This window comes from Coffea eugenioides, chromosome 2 (assembly GCF_003713205.1).
Source record: "Coffea eugenioides isolate CCC68of chromosome 2, Ceug_1.0, whole genome shotgun sequence".
NCBI classification, from domain to species: Eukaryota; Viridiplantae; Streptophyta; class Magnoliopsida; order Gentianales; family Rubiaceae; genus Coffea; species Coffea eugenioides.
The window spans coordinates 344,691-365,108 of record NC_040036.1 but is presented as its reverse complement, the minus strand read 5'-3'; the positions used below and the strand labels follow the sequence as shown (position 1 = coordinate 365,108).

The following is a 20,418-nucleotide window of genomic DNA, read 5'->3' as shown; positions in this document are numbered from 1 at the left end:
CAAAATAAAAAAACATATATTTACATGCCTCTAATGTTCAAACTCTCAAAATACTTGAGCAACCTCACGTTTTCAGGCCTTGCACTAACCATAATCATCTATTTTAACAAACAAAATGCACAATAATGGGTACTTTAATTCGGTTTCCCACTTAAACATTTTTTCAAACACTTGACATGCATGCACAAAGATATTTTTCTTTTCTTAATCTAACTCAAGCCATTTCCCAAATCTTTAACAATACAACAACAGCAGTGCAAAACAGCAAAAAGGGAAAAAAAATGAGCAACGAAATAGGACTTTAATGCGAAAAACAAAACTGATAAATAAATAAGAAAAAATCACCTCTAGAGTATTGCAGTCAATTGGTTGAGCTTTAAGGTGAAAGTCCTACACCTCAGTGGTCTAATTGCTTGTTCCCTTGCTTCTTTTGTGGCTTTGTCTGTTGGGAGCAAAGGAAAGTCCGAGAGATGTATTGGCTTCGAGTGTTTGGTTTTTGTTCTTGTCTGTTAAGAGCTAGCCGAGAGAGGGAGGGAAAATTTTTTCTTTTTTTCGTGGCTTGTCTGTCCCTCCCTAAAGAAATAACCGAGAGCTTGGTATATGGGAGTCAAAGTGGAGATTGTGTGTGTGTTTGGTTCAAAATGATGATTTTTACCAAATGACAAGAAATGTCAAGAAAGTTGAGTGTAGGAATGGGTTAAGTGTATTTTGTGGGGAAAATGTGTTAGTTTAGTAATGATTTGATTTTTTTTATTTTTGATTTTGATTTTTGATTTTTGATTTTTTGATTTTTTGATTTTTCTTTTCTTTTTTTTTTAAGATAAATCTACACAAATGAGACAAAATACTTAAAAAATGGAGAAAAATAAATGACTTATCAAATAGAAAATATTCAAGAAAACATAAAATTTGACAAAAATTTGGTGTCTACGAGAGGCAGAGGCCCATGGTAGGAATTCTTCCTCCTTGCTCTTACAGTTACAGCTTCAGCTTGTGGAAGAAAGTACGCGTGCGCGATACCAGGACCAGTAGTGAAGTAGTACTAAACTTCCACGACAACAACAACAACAACAAAAGAAGCCATCTACTGAAGCAAACAATCAGAGGCAGTAGGACTTCGGAGTTGATGTAAGATATTTAAGAGTAGAAGCTATTGAATAAGTTTTTTTTTTCAACTCCAGTAAATGACTTTTGTTAAAATAATTAAACCTAATCCCAGATTAACCTCCAAAAGTCGGTAACTCTTGAAAGCAACTCAGGGACTTAACTACCCAATTCAAACCCCCCCTCCGAGTCGTTTGTTTGTAAACTAGGACTGTAGAGCACCTGCTGCTAAGTGTGTACTAACACCCAATACCCCAAAATTCTCAATTGTTTGTCTTTTTTCAACTCCAGTAAATGACTTTTGTTGAAATAATTAAACCTAATCCCAAATTAACCTCCAAAAGTCGGCAACTCTTGAGCATAATTGACCTACCCCATGGATAGCAGTGGCTAAGTTGTCGGCGATGCTATTTATTAATTTTTTTCTTTTTTAAAAAAAAGGCAAACCTGGTAAGAACCTCCCATGCAGACATAATAATGGGCATGTTTGACAAATAAATTTTTTATTAAGTTTATCTTCTATAAATTTTTTAACAATTTTAGTTGCAATACTTTTAAAAAAATTTTCAAAAATTTTAAATTATATATTTCAAAATATTTAAAAAACTTACATATTTAAAAAAAAATTTACAACTTCTATAATAAAGTACAGTAAAATTTTAGATAATTACCTTGAAAAAACTCATTTGACCAACCGGGTCAATATGAGCCAAGAAGACAAATTTCATTCCTTAAATTCTGTTTTTTTTTTTTTTCAGGGGCCGGGGGGGAGGGGCCGCTTGCGTTAAAAGAGGGCCATCTGACGCAAGAAGGACAAAGGAATTAAACTGTACCTTTCATTTCGATTTCATGGACGAGGGACAGCCTACATTATTATTATTATAAATTTATATGTCATCAATACTCAATAAATATAGCTTTTGCCGTCACGTGTTGATCAAAATCAAATTCACCCACCATTACTAATGTACATTCCGCCATGCATCAGGCAGTTTCGAGAGAGATAGAGAGCTTTTCAATACTCAATAAATACAGCTTTTGCCGTCACGTGTTGATCAAAATCAAATTCACCCACCATTACTAATGTACATTCCGCCATGCATCAGGCAGTTTCGAGAGAGATAGAGAACTTTTTCCAAAAAAAAAAAAAGGAAGAAAGAAAGAAAGAGAGAGAGAGAGAGGGGCTCATTTGTGCTAAGTACGTACCCTTTTGTTTTTTTTTTTCCATTCATTATCAATGCTTCAAATGGGATCCTTTGTTCATTATATTTGTTCATTTTTTCCGTTCAATACAAAACTACGTAATTTCACTTACTAACATTGTTGATGTGACACATAATATTGAATACATATTTAGGGAATGTTTGGTAGATGAGTTTCAAATTCAATAATATCCTAAGTGTACTCACAATCTTCTACTTTGAAATTTCATGCCGCATGATTCAGATGAGATTAGACAAGCATTTGAAGACGAGATTCTTGAGTTTGTCAGAGTTATGGTTATGTGCAGCCGTGTTGATTCAAAAAGTAGAGCGTTTATGTTAAAATTGAATTTGAAATCCATTTATCAAACATTCATTAAATATGCATTCAAGATTATATGTCATATCAGTAGTATTAATAAGTGAAACTATATAATTTTATATTAGACAAGAAAAATAAACAGACATAATGGGTAGAAGATCCCGTCTGTCCAATGCTTTCCTTCGCCTGTACTCTTCTTTCTCTTCCTGTCCGGAGCTAAACCAAAATTTATCCTACTACTACTGCTGCTACTCTACTGCTACTACTGCTAGCTTTTGAACCCCCCCCCCCCCCCCAAAAAAACCAGCACTAAACTCTGAAACTCCTCGTCCTTTTTTTCTTTTTCTTTTCCCCTTTAAAATAACTGGGCAACCATCCCTGATTGATTTGGAGTGTTTTTTTTTTTAAGAAAAAAGTTTTTTTGGGGGCTCTGAATCCGATGGAGAGAAAGGTGGTAGTTGTGTGTTGCGTGGTGGGATTTCTAGGGCTATTATCTGCTGCTACGGGCTTTGCCGCTGAGGCCACCAGGATTAAGGTACTCTCTTCGTATCAAAATCATCTTCCTCATCCTCATTATTATTACCTCTCTTTTCTTGTCACCTACTAGTTGTTAGTAGACTGTCTTTTTAATTTTTCTCATTTTTCCAATTTTGAGTCTCAGACACTCTACTTTCTTCCTTCCTGGGGTTTGTTTATGTTTTGTAAAATGGGCTCCGATCATCATACATGGATGGTTTCATAGGTTTGATTTGATTTTCTCTTTTTGGGATGGCCTTCTAAAGATGCTACTTGCTTGCTTGCTAGTAGGATTTTTTGAAATCCACTGACATTCTTGGTTTTACAATTTTACTCTACTCTTTGCTTCTTCTTTGAGCTTGAGCCTTCCTGAAATTAATTGCTTTCTGGTGTTGGTATTGTCTTCTCTGTGTTCTTCGTGACCGTTCGCTGAGTTGGAAATGGAACACTTCCTTTTTGCTAGCCAGATAAAATGAATTTTGGAATTTTCGGATATCTATAATTTTTGAGATGTTAATCCTTCTATACCTTTGCTAGCTGACAATGCCTTTCGGATCCCACCCATTATTTCCTCCATTCTGAACGGCTTAACTAGTTTACGGATACGCCTTAAAGTGTTCAACCCTCATGCCTATCTACCCGATGTTATACACTCTCGACCAACATCTATGTCATCAGCTGCTCTCGTCCGCTACACATTCATTGCCTGCTCTCCTTCCTCTTTCTGTTTCACTTCAAAAAAAAAAAACATCTTTTATGTTTTGGCTTTCCAACCTCAAATGTTCATTTCACTTTCTCATTAGTATCATGAATCCCTATTAACAGTAAGCTCAACCTTAAAAATTATGACGGAGATCTGATTGCAACTTCTTGTAGAATCCTCCAACGCTGAATCTTTTTCTAGCTCAGAAACTCTGGAACAATTGCAATATCATGCCATCTGTGCAGCTCTTGCCAATCCTTTCTTTCTTCACTTGGCAGGTGCTTTGTGCTTGAATTTCTCCATTGACTTAAGAAGTATTTCTAAATTGTCCTGTCCAGTGGCTGCCTTGTTTATTAAACGCCTGACCACTGATTCTTGGCAAAACTTAGAAGTAGAATAGCTAAAGCGCCAAAGCATCTTTCATTTCGTTTTGGTGCTTGTCCTGTCTCCCCTCATTATCTGAGGCCATATCAAGCAATGCTACCCCTCTTCTTTTCTCTAGGCTATTCTGTCTGACTTTTGAAGTTTGAACTGGTAACTAAGTCTAACTGCATGCTTAAGAGGATAAAAATGGTGAGCATTCCATCTGACGAGGAGCATATGTTGGTTGAGTCTTGTGCTCTTTCATGTGCTTTACGTCTAGCATTTCTATCAAAATAGCCTTCTGGATGCTGCAATGCATTTGGGATTTCCGTGGTGCAGTCTCTGATATCTGGGCTAATGGTCTGAGGAATAGAGGGGGGTAAGCAAAAACAAAATTTTCTTTCCAGCTGTCATTTAGTTTGCAATATCGCAGCCACTGAGCTTTTGCAAAGCAAAACATCCATTCGCCTCTGTTTTGAGTAAAATTTTTTTTGTAAAACTGTTTCGAGACTGTTGAAATCAGCCGAAATGTTCTTTTCTCTAGTTTCTTAGTTGATACTTCTCTATCAGCCTTGAATCATGGGGATAACAAGTTCATCTAAACGTGGATGAGGAGTTCAAATATCTACATCGAGCATGAACAACCCTGAATTCATGTTTGTAAAACAAGCGTAACGTGCTATATGTAGACTGAAGCGCATAATTGTTAATTGCATTTCCTGCACTGTTAACTTAAGGTATAAATTTTTTTTTTTTTTAACTTGTATGGATTGGAGGATCATATATTGGTTGGTGGCTGGCTTTGTTGCTGAGGACTATTGTAGTGTTGCATTTTGTGTGGAGTGCATTAGGTCCTGGTTTCCAGGAAATTCTCTTCATGCATGCTTGAAGGAGTTAATGGCTTTTCTATTCTTTTTGCAGGGAGATCAGGTTAAATTTCCCTCTCCTGATGTCTGTGTATATCCAAGGAGCCCTGCATTGGGCCTTGGACTAACTGCGGCTGTGACCCTTATGATTGCTCAAGTTATTGTTAATGTTGCTACTGGGTGTATTTGTTGCAGAAGGGGCCCACATCAAGCAAACTCTAATTGGAAACTAGCACTTGTCTGCTTTATTGTTTCGTGGTAATTAGTGATGCATTTCTATTTTTAATCTAGTCTGCCAGAATGCTAATAAGATTATTTACACAGTATAAGGGCACTAGTTAGGATGTAATTTGTGTTCTTGATCACAGTAAGGGACAGCTTTTGCCATCCTCATCTGTAGGATTGCCTGGTTTCTGAACTATTATGAAATGTAGGCATAAACTAGTTAATATTGTGAAACTGATACTTGTATCTCGGGCTTAGTCATGATTCACTTTAAACTTCATAGGAATTTTTTCACATTGCATATAATTGTCTAAGGCACCATTTGGATTGAAGGAAATCAAAGGAAAGGATACTACCTGGTGAAAAGAAAGGAGTTGAGAGTCAAGTCAAAGTTGTTTGCGGCCATGTTATTTGGATTTGATGTGGAAGGAAAAGAAAAGGTCATATGTAGATTAGGCAGTAGAACATAATTTAACTAAAAAAGATGATCTCCTATCCCTCCGTTGTCAACTAGTTCTGGACGGAAACCAAACTCCAGAAAAATATTTGGACCCAGTCCGTCCCAATCCCTTCATGTCATTTTCTTTACCTCCTGAACAAATCAATGCAAACACAATAGACCAAATCCCTCCTGTTCCTTTCATTTCCTTTCCCTCCATTTCTGCACTACAAACTATGATTAAGGTGTTTTTCTAACTATCTTTATAGGATGCAGGATTTTGCATATTTTATGCAGTTGAAACATCTTTCGGGCACCAAATACCTTGTATTAAGTCAAAAATTTTTGTTTGTACTTCTATTCTATATCCTTAAAATCCTGAACCTTGTAAGTTATCCTGGAGATGACATGTTTAAGTAGTCCTGTCTACATATGAACGCTAGTGCTACCTGTTCAGTAAACCAGTCGCCTAAATGTAACTTGACTTGGATTGTAGTTTCATGAACACGCTGCACTTTGCCGGTCTAGTTGAAATTATGGAGGCCTTGTTAGGTGAATAAGCACTCTTTACCAGAATTATGTGGAATTAATTGAGCAAGGCGTAGTTGAGATGAGTGCAGTCAATGGAGCTGAGCATGATGGTGATCATGACTGGGCTTTATCTTTATACGTTCCATTGGTATTAAACAAATGCTATTGCTACAAATGACTGATTATATTCGCAGAATTTCCTTGCAAAATCAAGGTCTTCGTTCCACATTTTGCAGGTTCACATTTGTAGTTGCGTTTCTTCTATTGCTAACTGGTGCAGCACTGAACGATCAGCATGGTGAAGAGAACATGTATTTTAACTACTACTACTGCTATGTCGTAAAGCCTGGAGTTTTTGCTGGAGCTGCCATCTTGTCCCTTGCAAGCGTTACTCTCGGATTGATATATTATGTCATGCTGACTTCCACCAAGAACGTGATTGATGCATGGGGTGGATCCTCAGCTCCTGTCCCAGGTGGCATTGCAATGGGACAGCCCCAATTTCCTGCTCAAAACACTGAAGCTCCAGTTTTTGTGCACGAAGATACCTACATGCGGAGGCAATTGGCTTGATTGGTGAAAGAGGCTTCTGAGGAGGAGGGCTGTGGCATTGTGTGGTCTGACAGGACGCATATGAGGTATAGACAGGGGGGCCTGAGTGTTTTTTGTTGGGTGCCAATACAGTTTCCAAAGAGTAGCAGAAAGTTTGTAGCTTTTGGTTTGTTGAATGACACTACTGTTTGAGTGCCTGTCCATAGCAGCACACTGCCTAAGCTGGTACAAAGATAGAATCCTGTGTATAAAATCGAATCGATCTCTCGTCTCCCGCTTTTTTTGGCTGTAGTTTCTGCATTAGTAATGGGAAAAATTGCCGACTTCACTATGTCATTTTCTGAGAACTTCTCAACTCATGATTGCCGACTGCACTTGAGGATTATGATTTGCAACTTTGCTTTTAGCTTCTACCGTTTTAAGAAGTGCAAACGGGTGCTACTTTCACCGTTTTGGTGTCAATGAGGTTCATAACATAAAAAGAGATGCGTCCATACCGTACAATAATAATCAGGTGATGAAGCTCAAGTAATCTCAGCATCGTTGGATATATAGAACCCAAGCTTTTAGTTTCCGTCTTTTTTTTTTTTTTTTTTTAAAGACCAACAATTCAAAATTTTTAGCCAACTGAGATGTCCGACGAGTCATTGTGCACTGTAATGATATTGAGCGCATTCTCTTTTTTTTTTTTTTTTCTAGAAACGATAATTATTGTATAATCTAATCTATTCTACACTAAGGGGAAGGGGCGGACCTAAGGAAGTCCAAGGGTAATTCGGAGGGGACTGAACCACTACATTCGCTTAAATGTTTTTAAGCAAAGTCACTTTAAATGTGATAATTGATAAGATGGGAGATAAAGGTTCAAGTTTTAATGCTTTAATGGTGGTCACCGACACTTGAACTGGTGTTAATATCGAGCGCATTCATGTTTTACAAATTTGTCTTAAAAGGGTTGTTGACCTTTTTTGCCCACAACTCTCCTTTTCACTTTTTGGACATGTTAATAAAGTCAATCTTTTACTTTGTAGAAGTGAGCCACAAGCGAATGTGTCTTGGTTGTTGTGGTGGACCTTTTGCCCTAAATCTCTCTTTTTGACATTTTGGCACGTATTAATGAGCAAGGACGGCCCAATTTGTGGTACCTCTTCATTTCTGCCCGGGTAAATTCCAATTTGTCCCCACAAGCTATGCCCAAAATCTCATTTAGTTCCTAAACTTTAAAATGTGACATTTAAATTCTTAAACTAAATAATCCATCCCACTTTACTCCAAATTTTGACGGAATGCACAAAATCTAACAGAATAGTTACCAATTCATTTAGGTTATAATTATAATTTAATTTAATCAAATCTAATAGGGACATAAATGTAATTTCATGAGATCCAATATAAAAAAAAAACAAAGAGACAGAGAGATAAAGATAATTTTACCTCTTTAATTAATAATAATTAAAGTTTTTTCCCTTTTTTAAACAAAAAAGCCATTTTTTTAAACTTTCCTTTTCTTTTATTTTTTCCACCTTTTTTTCTATTTTCCTTTCATTTCCTTTTCTATTTTTTTCTTTCTTTCTTCACTGCCATCTTCCTCCATTACCGCACATCCACCACTGCTACACCATCATCTCCCTTTTCTCCTGCCATCATCGTCCGCCGCCCACGCTTTACTACTTCATCCTTCTCCTTGGTGATGAATCCAAAAATATGACGTTTATCACGTAAGAAATCACAAAATGTTTGACATACCAATACATCACCATTTATACTTGTCACAACCTATAACTTGTTTCCTATCTCCTCTTTGAATAGCCACCCCACCCAATTTCTTATCCCCTCTTCTTTATTCACCCCACCAAAAATCTCTCGTTCCATACTTTCTCTATCAGCCTAGCCTTCCATTGCTCTAGTGCTCTCTTCTCTTCCCACCACATGACCCACCACCAAGTTCCGCCCCTATCCCTCTCTCTTTTAAAACCCATTATTTTTCCACTTTTATTTTGTGCTAATAAAAGTATTTAATTGTTATTATTTTTTTCAATTTTTATATCATCTCCTAAATCCATTTCCATTTGATCTGGGCACGACTAATTTTTGTGGGATTCGTGAATATGTTTTTCTTTTACATAGGTTTGGATCTGTGAATAATAGATTAAAAGTAAAAAGATGAATGGGTGTTCATATCCAAACTAGCAACAGAAGGTAGTATTGATGAGATTCAGATTGGGTTTGAGAATGTGTAATTATATTGGAGTTGGAGGAGATTCTTTTTTCAACTCTTCCTCTTTGTTGTCTATGGCTGTAGGTTGTCCAAATCGAGTTGCATGTCCTGAGCCCTCGTAGCTTGTTAATAATGACCCCAAAAATGTCAGACCCTTCAGAATTGTTCATACCAAGCATGTTCTTTGAATTTCTTCATTCTTTTTTTTGTTGTAAAATTTTTTGTTGATATTGATTTGATTTTGATATTTAGAAATTTTTTTTTGTGATTATGTTACAAGAATTAACAAATGGAGGGCTGCTGACTCAAGGGTAGGATCAGAGCTTCTGGTGGCAAACGGTGGTAGGATTGGCAACTATTTCGTTAGGTTTTGTACATTCTGTTAAAAATTGGAGTAAATCAGGACATGTTTTATAGTTTAAGAATTTAAATGTCCCATTTTGAAGTTTAAGAATTGAAATGGGGATTTTGCTTATAGTTTGAGGGGACAAAGTGGAATTTACCCTTTCTGCCCACATCTAAACATCACAAAGTAAAAAAAATTAATCAAGGATAAAAACATTATTGTCTTTTGTGGTTCGTCACAATCGGTGAGTCATGGGTAGGATCAGAGCTTCTGGTGGCAAACAGTGGTAGTGGGTGGCATGGGCGGTGTGTGGCTGGGATGAAGGGAGAGATGGGGAGAAAGAGAAAGAGGTGAATGAATAATTTTTAAAAATTTGGAGCGAGCTTTGGATTTCATGAAATTGCACTTATGTCCCTGTTGGATTTGGTTAACTTTAATTATAATAATAACTAACAGAATTGGCAACTATTTCATTAGGTTTTGTGCATTCTGTTAAAAATTGGAGTAAAGGGGAACATGTTTTATAGTTTAAGAATTTAAATGTCCCATTTTGAAGTTTAGGGATTGAAATGGAGATTCTACTTATAGTTTGAGGGGACAAAGTGTAATTTACCCTTTCTGCCCACATCTAAACATCACAAAGTAAAAAAAAAATTAATCAAGGATAAAAACATTATTGTATTTTGTGGTTCGTCACAATCGGTGAGTACATCCACAGGTAAAAAATTAGATGACTCAAAATTTCAATAGCTCTCTCTAGTATCCTAAGATCAGCTGCAAAAATGGCAAAGAACCTTTTCCCTATACAAAAAAAAAAAAAAAAAAAAGAGAGAAGATTACAAAGATAGTACTAGTTGATAATCAATCTATCATTCCCTTAGGCATTATTTACACCAACGCCGACTTAACGAATGCGGTTCAAGTTAGCAAATGGCTCGGTGTTCGCCTTTGGTGCAGGTTTTGCCACTTCAGGAGTGCCAAACACATTCCAGAATCGGAGAGTTTCATCGCCTGCTGCGGATGCAACCGTGCATCCATCGGGACTCTGCAATATAAACAAACAAACACACCTAGGAAAGGTTACAAACAGATCGAAAAAAACTACTTAATCAGTAGTAAGTAGCAGCCAGGCACCTGACCTGAGCCATAAAAAGGACTCTGGATGTGTGACCAGTAAGCTCTGCCATCTTCACCATCGAAGGATATTTCCACAGAGTGAGCTGATTCTGAGTAAAACCGTGAGAGCTAAGCAGTTCGCGCTCGTTCTTGTTCCACAGCAAAGCGCAAACTTGTGAGCCTGTGTCAACTGAATTCAGGCAGGCACCAGTGTGGGTGTTCCAGAACTTAATGGACCTGTCACCACCACCTCCACCTGAGGCCAGCAAGTTACCCTGAAAGGGACACCAAGCAAGAGCTTTGACAGCAGCTGTGTGGTCCTCAATCCTGTGAAGCCATTGTGTGGGTGCATTGGAAGAAGCCGTGGATCTATCCCATATATGGAGGAGATTGTCATTTCCGCCACTGGCTAATTGCTGGCCGGAGGCCGACCACTTGAGGCCACAAACTTCTTGATGATGTCCTCTATAAGTTTCAACTATGTGTGCTCTCACTCTCACATCATTGTTAATTATTTGTCCATCCATTCCTCCAGTAGTCAAAATGTGACTGTTCCAATCAAGTGCGCCGACGCGCGAACGATGGCCGCCTTTCAAGGTTCTTAGCTGCAGCAAGAGCAGCGCGAAAAGGGAACGAATGGTTTAATACACAAATTAGAAGAATACGCAGCAGTATCCCGAAAATTTAACTTTGGGAACAAGGAGCAGACCAGTCTATTAGAAGTGGAGTCCCAGAGCTGAACATCAGAATTGTTCAAACCAACAGCAACGTGGCTTCCGTCGGGAGCCCACTTAACACTCGTCACGGGGCCATTTTCTTCATCAACCGTGACGAGCTCTGAGGTAGCTCCGTCAGTTGCATCCCACAAATACACTGTGCTTCCAAGGGCAATTGAAAGAACATTGCTGCTGCCCCAGTCTAGCAGATTCAAGTAGTAATCATCCAAAATATCAGGAGCATCCAGAGTTCTTTCTGAAGTCTGTAAAAAAACGAATACAGACCACAGCAGGAGAAGAGAACAATTAATTATTCGAGGAATTAAAAAGAAATACTCCTCAACAGCTGAATCTGAAATCAATTCTCAAAGTTACGGGTAAAATACCAACCTGGGGGATGTAGCGACGGGATTTGGTGGGCTTGGAGTTGTTGGCAGCAGTCGAGAAGTCAGCAGGGATAGGGTCGACAGGGGTAGGTGGCTTGTTCTTGAAAGCAAGGATCCTGGTCCTGTTCATGTTGAAGGTCTCCGCAAGCTGCTTCCGATAAGCCTCCCGAGAAGGCGAGCTCACGGCTGGGTTTTCCTTACCTTTCCTGCCTTCTGTGAGCATGTAATGAGCATAGTCGAAATCCATTGCAGATCGATTGGGTATAAACCTATCCAACTGTCACAGAAACAAAAGCTTTTAAGATGGTTGAATTTTCAACAGATAAACACACATCATCAAGGAAAACAAAACTGCAGCCTCTTCAGAACAACAGGCTAAATAAAATCCCACCGGAAGTATTTTTCACACACACGCACACACACAAAAAAAGCATAATCAGACGTCAATCACAACACTTGTAATGATAGTTAAAAAAAAAGTTCATAACAAGATAGTCATGGTGAAAAAGGGCCTAATTAATAGAGAGTAGAACAAATGAATTGACAAAAAAAAAAATAAATTAGGTAGCAGAAGAGAGACAAGTGTATGACAAAGTAAAGGATAAACAAGGAGAAAAGCAACAGTATAGCGAGCAATGAGTTACGTTATCCCGGGAAGTTCTCCTCTGGAGGAGGTGGTGTTCCTGAAGAGGGAAGCGAGATCTGGTCTTGCTGGCGGAGGAGGAGGCGGAGGACGATAATGATGATGACAAGTTGACGGATCCCCCTGCATCCATTATGTTACCCAAAAAAAAAACAAGAAAGGAGAAGAAGAATAAAATGGGACCGTCCCTACGGTATTCTTCTGTCACTAGTCACAGTGTGTGTGAGCGTGTGGCCTTGCTCTAAAATATTCTGCTGCGTAATAAATAGAAACAGAGTATGTAAAAGTGAAAACAAGAATTAGAGGAAAGCAAACAAGATAAAAGAAGAAGGCCTGCAAAACAGAAACTCCGAAAGTTAAGAAAGAAAGATGAAAAAATCAAAAGAAACGGAAAACAAAGGACAGTTGCTAATCTTAATCACTTGTAGTTAAAAAAACAAAAACGATTGGGATCCTGGAAACGGCTTCGCACTTGAGTCCAGGAATGGAGGCGCTGGCGGCGGCGGCGGCGGATCCAAAACCCCAGCCAGAGAGATGCGTGTATTGAAAAGGAGGGAGGGAGAGAGAGAAATTAATTAGAACTGTTGAGACTTGAGAGAGGAGGAATAGCTGCTGCTATTTATTGTGGAGGAGTTTTGGACCTTTGGTTTATATGCTGCAACTAACGGCTACCTTCTCTGAGGAGAGCAAAGGGAAGGAGAGGACCAACCAAAGTTCAACAAAAAGAGCCGTTGTAATTTCACCCTTCAGACTCATTTGCCCTCCGCTACTCATTCAGGTACAGCTATACAGGGGGGTATTTAAGGAAATGGAATTGCATTCATCTCCGGCCGGCTTTGTATCTTTAAACCAGGCTTTGTTAAGCAAGAATAGGTGGGCTTCGATTCATTTACGGCCCACGGTACCACTGCCGATCTAGTGCTTACTTGCTTGGTTTGTTGGCTTGGGCATGCATTTACTCTATTTCTTTCCGTTTCATATTATATTATGAGTAAATCTTTCTTACACCGTTACAATAAATTTATTTTATACTAATGGCTCACCATATCGCATCACTACGTTAATGAATGCTGGCAACCTATTATTCTCGATTAATAATATTACTATGTTATTTAATTTGATATTCATAAATCATTGTTAAACAAAATTCATCTCTCCTGCTATCCTCCTCTTCTCATCCTTTTCTTTTTATTGCTCTTCCACCCTTCCATCCTCTGTTTTAACGGCGGTAAAATCCCCCTTTTACCAATCTCCCAACTCAATTTTTCAACAATTGATAATTAGGATTTTTGAAAAATGGTGAAAAATCATATGAGAAGAGCATATATAAATCCCAATTACCCAATCCCCCTCCTCCCAACCATTTTGTTAATTAAGGGTACTGGTACAAGGGAAAAACAAGAAAATGAACTTTCCAAGTTGCAATATTATTCAAGTTTTTAAAGATTTCTTACCAAACCTTGTTAGGTTATCTGAGGCTTTCATCAATATCAAACCCGCCCAACAAGAACCTTTTAGTCGTGTAATATCAAAATAACCTAATACTTGAATAAAATATAGAATTTTACCTGCCCATTTTCGTTCCTATTCTCTCTACCTTAGACTCTTCCTTTACGGGTCCTACCCCAATGTTAACTCTGAGCAAACAACAGGAGCATATCAAAGTTCACTTTTAGAGCCCTACAGTTTTCAACTTGGGTATGTTCAAGATGATTTTCACTCAAGTCTTCCTGTTTAATTTTCTAACCAGCGCAAAGTGAACTTTCGTTGACATGTTCCTGTCATAGCTTTTGTTTGTTCTATCAACTCAAAAGGTTACCATTTCTTTCCGTGGTCAAGGCTCAAGTCAAGGTCATTTCTAGAATGTGTCAAAGTTGCATGCTCGACTATTGGCTACGTCCTTCGTCTCTCTTCAACGGTTCTACTGCGTCACAACCGTGCAAGACCTTCCAGATTGCTTCACTGCCAAGTAGATCGCTTCACAGTTTATACAACAGAAAAACTACAAAATAAATAACTTTGTAGTGAAATCCAAAGACATCAAAACAAAAATAACCTCACCCTGGCAGTGAAAATACAATAATGTATACTCGTGAATTACCATTTCTATACTTTTGTGAGTTCTACTCGTACAGGCGAGCTTTCGACCTTGTTTCAACAAAGACCATGTAAAAATAGCTGTATCATCTCATCATCCTGAACTAAAGTCACCTAATATATGTCATTTACCATACATCTTGCGTCAATCTGTAGTTCAAGGCCTGCTACAGAAACTTTAATAAGACAGCAGAAACAGGGCAAATATATGAGGCCTATATTTCCCAAAAAATATATATATATATATATAGCAACAAATAGCTGCATATATGGGTATGAGATTATTGATGTCCTAAAAATTTACATGTACCTATTAGCTATTGCTGTCTGTATTGCCATCTCCATTGCCATAGAGAAATTCCAAAACCATTATCATGGATGGCGGCCAACCAACTCCTCTTGTAACCTACTGAACACTAGTTTAACTGGAATACAAGCTACAGCTGTGGACACCAACTCTGGTTTCAGCCCATCCACTTGAAAATTATTGCTGCTCTGTCTACGATCAATACTTTGTTTCTGTTGAGAGGCGATTGATGAAAGTGTTCTAATCTTTTGATTCGAAGATAGGCTTATTTTCTTTAATGGCTTCCTTGAGGATTTTCTATCTACTGGAATGCTACTTGTGTGCTTTTCCATTATGCCTCCCTTGTGACCAAAAGTTCCTGCATCTGATTTCCCTGAGCACCCTCTTCTTCCATCAACAAATTGAAGATGCTTGGCACTTTCATCACATGTTGAAGATAGATCTGGCCGTGGGACCCGAAAATTTGCTGTCCTCCGAGCAGTCCTCCATGTTGGTGGAAGTGCTGTTTCATTTCCTGGTGTTTCAGGACCCCAATCATCAGTTTCTGCAAGGACAGACTCAGATGATCCATTTTCTAGAGCTTCAACTTGGACGGGATACCCTACTATAGCCTGCCCATTTATCTTACTCATCAATGAGATCATAGGGACATGCTGTCTTTGATTGCCTGATTTGACATGCTGTCTTTGATAGCTTGATTGGACATTCAAATCGACATCTATCAACATAACCCTGCTACCATCATGGTGATGACCAAGAAAGACGGGAGCAAAGTACTTGCCCGAGTCCTCCCAGTATTGTTGGTCATTCCAATCACAGTGCTGCCACTGCATGGTTCTGCGGCTTATACCATCTGGACCTCTAGACCCATATCCAGCCATCTTATGCGTAGAATTCTTCTCGACCAAGTAATTTTCAGCTCGGCCATTTGTTTCCAATTCAAAAGGTGTTGTTTCCTCAATGGATCCCCAGGACAAATTTCTGTCTGCTCCATCAACGGGCCTTTTTAGCAGACTCCTCTTTCCCTTAAGCTGCCATCTGGACATGCCCGTACTATGTAATGCAGGGTCAATACTACAAGGATGAGTTAAATCATCTCCAAGTGCCAAGTCATCTAGTTCTTCACTGCTTACGCTTCTACTTTCTGCTAGTACTTCAGATCTTCGAGGATATTTTGGTTGCAACTCAATAGATGCAGCACCTTCTGCATTAGGAAAGAAGCAATAGAATGACAACAAGAAACATGTACATTACCTCAGAAAGGCAACCAAGAGAAAGGTTGTTAACACACTCAAATTGAAGACAGGCAAAAATTATACAATAGATAATAGCTATGTATTAAGATTATAATGCCATAAGACATCAGATGATACATAAATATCCACAAAGCAACAAATTAAAAGCAAGAAGCAAGAATAACCCCAGGAAATAACCCCATGAAAATGTTTCAAGAATTTCATGGCAGGAAAAATCATTTACAACTATCAAGTACCATATTCAACAACAATCATTCCGTTCCAAACTGTATTCAGCTAAGCTAGTCAACTACAAAGAGCAAGTATTATACTTGGCATAATCAGACTTGAATCATTCATTTTTTCTCAGGAGGTAATAAGCCCACAAAAATGTTTCAAGACCTTCATGGAAGGAAAAATCATGTACAACTATACAACTATCAAGTACCATATTCGACAACAATCATTCCGTTCCAAACCGTATTCAGCTAAGCTAGTCAACTACAAAGAGCAAGTATTATACTCCACATAATCAGAGTTGAATCATTCATTTTTTTCAAGTGATCTGAACAATTGTAAAAGAATCAAAATTTATCGGCATCAACTACCCTCCCTGAAACTAGTTACATTTAGAGGCCAGATTCCCAGGAGGTAATACAAAAGAGACTGATAACATTACAGCTTCAGCAATGCCTCAAGCAAGGAAGAGGAAGAAATCATATTATCTAAATTGATAACAAGTGCAGAGGAACTGATTGGAGCTTTAGAAAACCTAACATAGCAATGGACTAGAACCAAACAATTGTGGTTTCACCACAAGCCTCTGATTTTAACACATTAAGGAAAGGGAGAACCACTGGAAAAAAGGAAACTGCAAGATACAAACACATCTATACATGTAGCTATATGATCATGTATGAACAAGCTTGTGCACAAGCATGCTAGAAGTTACACAGTAGAAAAGAAGCCAAAAAACAGAGCAAAAGCTTTAAACTTTATGGTGGCACATTGCACAATGCAGTCTAATGACACAAATATATGCTAGCAAACAAAAGTAAACACAACAATTTGCACCATTTTACATGCACAGTGGACACAAAGAACAAAATAACATTCATGGTGATGCAAGATCTTAATTATACAAGATCCAAGCATCTAACAAATTAACCACCATGAAAAGCATAAACAGCACTAGATGCACACTGAAAATTGGACTGCCTCAAGTATACTAAAACACAAAATATGACCTGAAAGTGAAGCCAGCTCATCTGTATCAGAATCCATAGAATCGGTCTCCGAAGAATCAGTTTCAGTATCCTCTGCAGACCGCATGTTATCTTCTTTGCACAAATCTGTAGGTTGCAAACAAGTGTATCTGTTCCTGGTTACACCAATTGTACCCCCTGGCTTCTGATATTCGGACATAGAGGTAATATTAGAACTACCATCAGCCTTAGAATGAGGCACAAGTACCTCTGTACTATCCTCCAGCACTTGAAGAAGAGGACGGCGCCTCTCACGCCTCTTGGCAAGAGAGTCCTCATCTAAACCATCGTACAGCCTTTTTCTTTTGTCAGATGAATTTTCAAAATCGGCATTAGCCATGTCTTCTGTGCCAAGACCATCATCATTACAATGAGCCACAGCACTGCTATCAAATAAAGGCTTGTGAGAACCATTTGGAAACAATGAAGGAGAAGCCTTAAGATTAGAAGGCACAGCACGCAGACCAAGGTCCTGCAAACCTCTCATCCTGGGTGGCACAGCAGAATTGTCATCATCAACAGTTATTTGATTTTCTTCTTTGACTCTCTCTAGACAAATAGTTTGGCTCACAGCCTTATCCTTGGCAGATAGACAATGACTCTGACAAACTTGATCAGTTTCTGGTTGCAAAATTTTTTGTTTTCCAGTCTCTGATTTCTCTGAAGTTGTCACCAAATCTTTCCTCAGACAGTATGGTGCCTCATCATTAGTAGAAGAACCTACTTTTCCACATTTTTTCTCCAACATTTGCCTCTCAAGTTCAAGAGCATGAAGTATTGCATCTTCTCTACGTGCATATTTCTCTCTCTTCTTTGGAGGCATACCTTGGGAAGCTTCGGCCCTTTCAATACAGTCATCAAACTCACCACATCGAAATGCCTTCACACGCTTTGACTTCTCCAAATTATACCAGTCTCTGGTCATTGCAAAAAAAAAAAGAAAGAAAGAAAAGAATGCTATGTAAAAGTTGTCCCTGCCAGTAAACATCACGAAATATATCATACCAAACAAATATGAAAAACACACAAACTGCAATTTTTTTTCGTCCTTTTCACAAAAAAGTAACATATGACTGCACAAACATTACAAAATCCAAGAAAACAACTAATGTTTAGCTGGAAACAGAACTTCAAACAGTATCTGGATGAAGGTAAAATTTAGAAGAGGGAGGGGCAGCAGCACTAATAGCAGAACAGGTAGGAATATCCAGTTCGTGAATAAGATACAAGATTAATTTTAGGGTGCAGCAAGTTAATTTGCTTGCTTTGTTATTCACGATTTGCTTTTGCTCCTGCAGAATACCTATTCTCCTAGACTGGAGTAGACCAGTACCAGAGCAAACTCCTACAAAACTTGGTCATCGTTATATCAAGAATTTTTTCAGTAGAAGCAAAAACAAATCGTGAATAAAATTGGTGCATCATGGAGCCCATCACCGAAAACCTTATTCACACACCGAAAATTCCAGACACTCACTGCAGCTGTTGAGAGCGTGCTAGTCAATATCTATACCAGGATTTAGAATATTCTAGAGAAAAAGTGTAACTAATCGGGGCTCTTATTGTTTTCTTTTTCTTGTCCACCAGTTTTTGATACGGCCGTCAATTCCACATAGTTGAACTGAGCGCAAGGACACCATCATACATACAGATGAGAAACAATTTTGTTCGAACTATCAATAAAAGCAACTAAAACTTTTTCCAAAGCTACAATAAAAAAAAAGGCAATTCGGGTTTCATAGACATATAAAAAGAAATACTAGTATAAATTAAAATGTGAAACTGGAAAAAGTTAGTTTACACAATATTTTAAGGTAGATTTTTTTTTTTTTTTTTTTTTTTTTTTTTGGGGCGGTGGGTGGGGGTGGGGGTGTGGGGAGGAGAGGAAGAACAAGAACATACACACTGGCGTCTTCTCGGCCAAGAAGTTTGACAGGAGTTCCAGATCGCGGAGACATAACATGAGAAGCCGATAGGTCGTCAGGTCCGAGTATTTTACCGGGCCACCAAGACCCGTTTCGTCTTCGGACCCAAACTATACTCCCAATGCTGCAATCAGCTCCGGCTCCTGTTTCTGAGCTACCCATTGCTCTCCAGTCTTAAGTAGCTGGAGCTGGCTCAATAGAGTAATGATTATATGGTAAATAGTTATAGATGTATCTATGTATTTATGCAATCTATAGCTGAACTACAATTACTAGCAATTAAAAAAAAAATTGGTTTTTTTTTTCTAATTACAAACTATACACTTACTATAGACTTCGCTACGGAGTCCTGACTGACTGATCCTATATTATGAAGCACTCCCGACAGACTGATCCTAATAGACTCTGATGACTAAATTGTACTCTACAACATCTCTCTCTTTCTCTATCTCTCACTCTCTCAATCTGTGTATAATTTTACGTCTTACTAATGACAAATAAAGAAAGATTAAAGATACAGAAAGAAAGAAGAAATACAAAGGAGACAGGAGTAAGAAGCAGTACTATAGTCTGTCCATAAACTTATAACCAAGAGAGAGAGAGAGAGAGAGAGAGAGAGAGAGGAAAAATGGAGGCGGGTGGTGGAGGAAGGTTAATACTTAATAGGTCAACCCCCAGCGAAAGCAAAGAAGATGGTGGAGAAAGTGTAAATTGGGGAATGGGGAAGAGGAAGAAGGCCGCATTTGGAGGATGGATAGGAGGACGGGGTAATTTTAGGGGCTAGGGTTAGGTTTTCCATTCAAAATTGGGGGAATTTCATACCGGAAGGGGGAGGATGAGGAGGAGGAAGAGGATTGGTTCGATTTTAATTGGTGTTTGCTTCAATTGATCACAACCAACGCGCTCTCTCTCTCTTTCTGACTGCGACAAATTGCCCGCACGTGCTCCTCTCTCTCTCTTTCTCTCTCTCTCTCTGTGTAATGTAAGAGTAAGAATAATTGTACCGAGTCCTCCCCGAGGCAAAGGTTGACTCACTGATTTACGATTTGGAAAGAAAGACGCACTCTCAATTGAGAAGTTGATGGCTGAGTCGAGTCCCCCACTCGAGCGTAGTGCTGCTTGCGACTCACTTGTATCTTCCGCACAACGCCAAGGCTTTGGTGCGCCTCCTTCCCAGCTGCGCACCTTAGCAAAAGTAGACGCGCTCATGTCGTATTAGGCGACTAATAATTTCACAAACTTTTACTGAGGTTTATGAGGGTTAATTCCACTTTGTCCCCCCAAACTTTGGACGATTATCCACTTAAGTCCCTAAACTTCAAAATGGGACACTTAAGTCCC

General features: G+C 38.6%; 3 protein-coding genes across 6 annotated transcripts; 1 reads left to right on the top strand and 2 right to left on the bottom strand.

Annotated features, from left to right (window-relative positions):
* Positions 1-2,930: 2,930 nt before the first annotated feature.
* On the top strand, positions 2,931-7,170 carry LOC113761852. The gene is made up of 3 exons (XM_027305008.1): positions 2,931-3,163; positions 5,132-5,334; positions 6,508-7,170. The coding sequence occupies exons 1-3, from the start codon at positions 3,068-3,070 to the stop codon at positions 6,842-6,844; spliced, it is 636 nt and encodes a 211-aa protein (XP_027160809.1). The 5' UTR covers positions 2,931-3,067; the 3' UTR covers positions 6,845-7,170.
* A 2,871-nt stretch (positions 7,171-10,041) lies between these two features.
* LOC113761815 (cell division cycle 20.2, cofactor of APC complex-like) lies at positions 10,042-12,820 on the bottom strand. Of its 2 annotated transcripts, none has more exons than XM_027304957.1 (5): positions 12,250-12,820; positions 11,610-11,882; positions 11,213-11,482; positions 10,522-11,108; positions 10,042-10,432 (listed from the first exon to the last, which is right to left on the bottom strand). In XM_027304957.1, exons 1-5 carry the CDS (start codon positions 12,379-12,381, stop codon positions 10,306-10,308), a joined length of 1,389 nt encoding a protein of 462 aa, XP_027160758.1. In that variant the 5' UTR covers positions 12,382-12,820; the 3' UTR covers positions 10,042-10,305. The 2 variants fall into 2 exon arrangements, with proteins under 2 accessions (XP_027160758.1, XP_027160757.1); XM_027304956.1 differs by having other exon boundaries at positions 10,527-11,108.
* A 1,369-nt stretch (positions 12,821-14,189) lies between these two features.
* On the bottom strand, positions 14,190-19,963 carry LOC113762659 (uncharacterized protein At1g51745). 3 transcript variants are annotated; one of them, XR_003467228.1, is made up of 4 exons: positions 19,055-19,963; positions 17,135-18,069; positions 14,656-15,856; positions 14,190-14,210 (listed from the first exon to the last, which is right to left on the bottom strand). XR_003467228.1 is itself a non-coding variant. In XM_027306207.1 (3 exons), the coding sequence occupies exons 1-3, from the start codon at positions 19,237-19,239 to the stop codon at positions 14,718-14,720; spliced, it is 2,259 nt and encodes a 752-aa protein (XP_027162008.1). In that variant the 5' UTR covers positions 19,240-19,963; the 3' UTR covers positions 14,318-14,717. The 3 variants fall into 3 exon arrangements, 1 of the variants encoding a protein (XP_027162008.1); XR_003467227.1 differs by lacking the exon at positions 14,190-14,210 and adding an exon at positions 14,318-14,509; XM_027306207.1 differs by lacking the exon at positions 14,190-14,210 and having other exon boundaries at positions 14,318-15,856.
* Between the last annotated feature and the right edge of the window lie 455 nt (positions 19,964-20,418).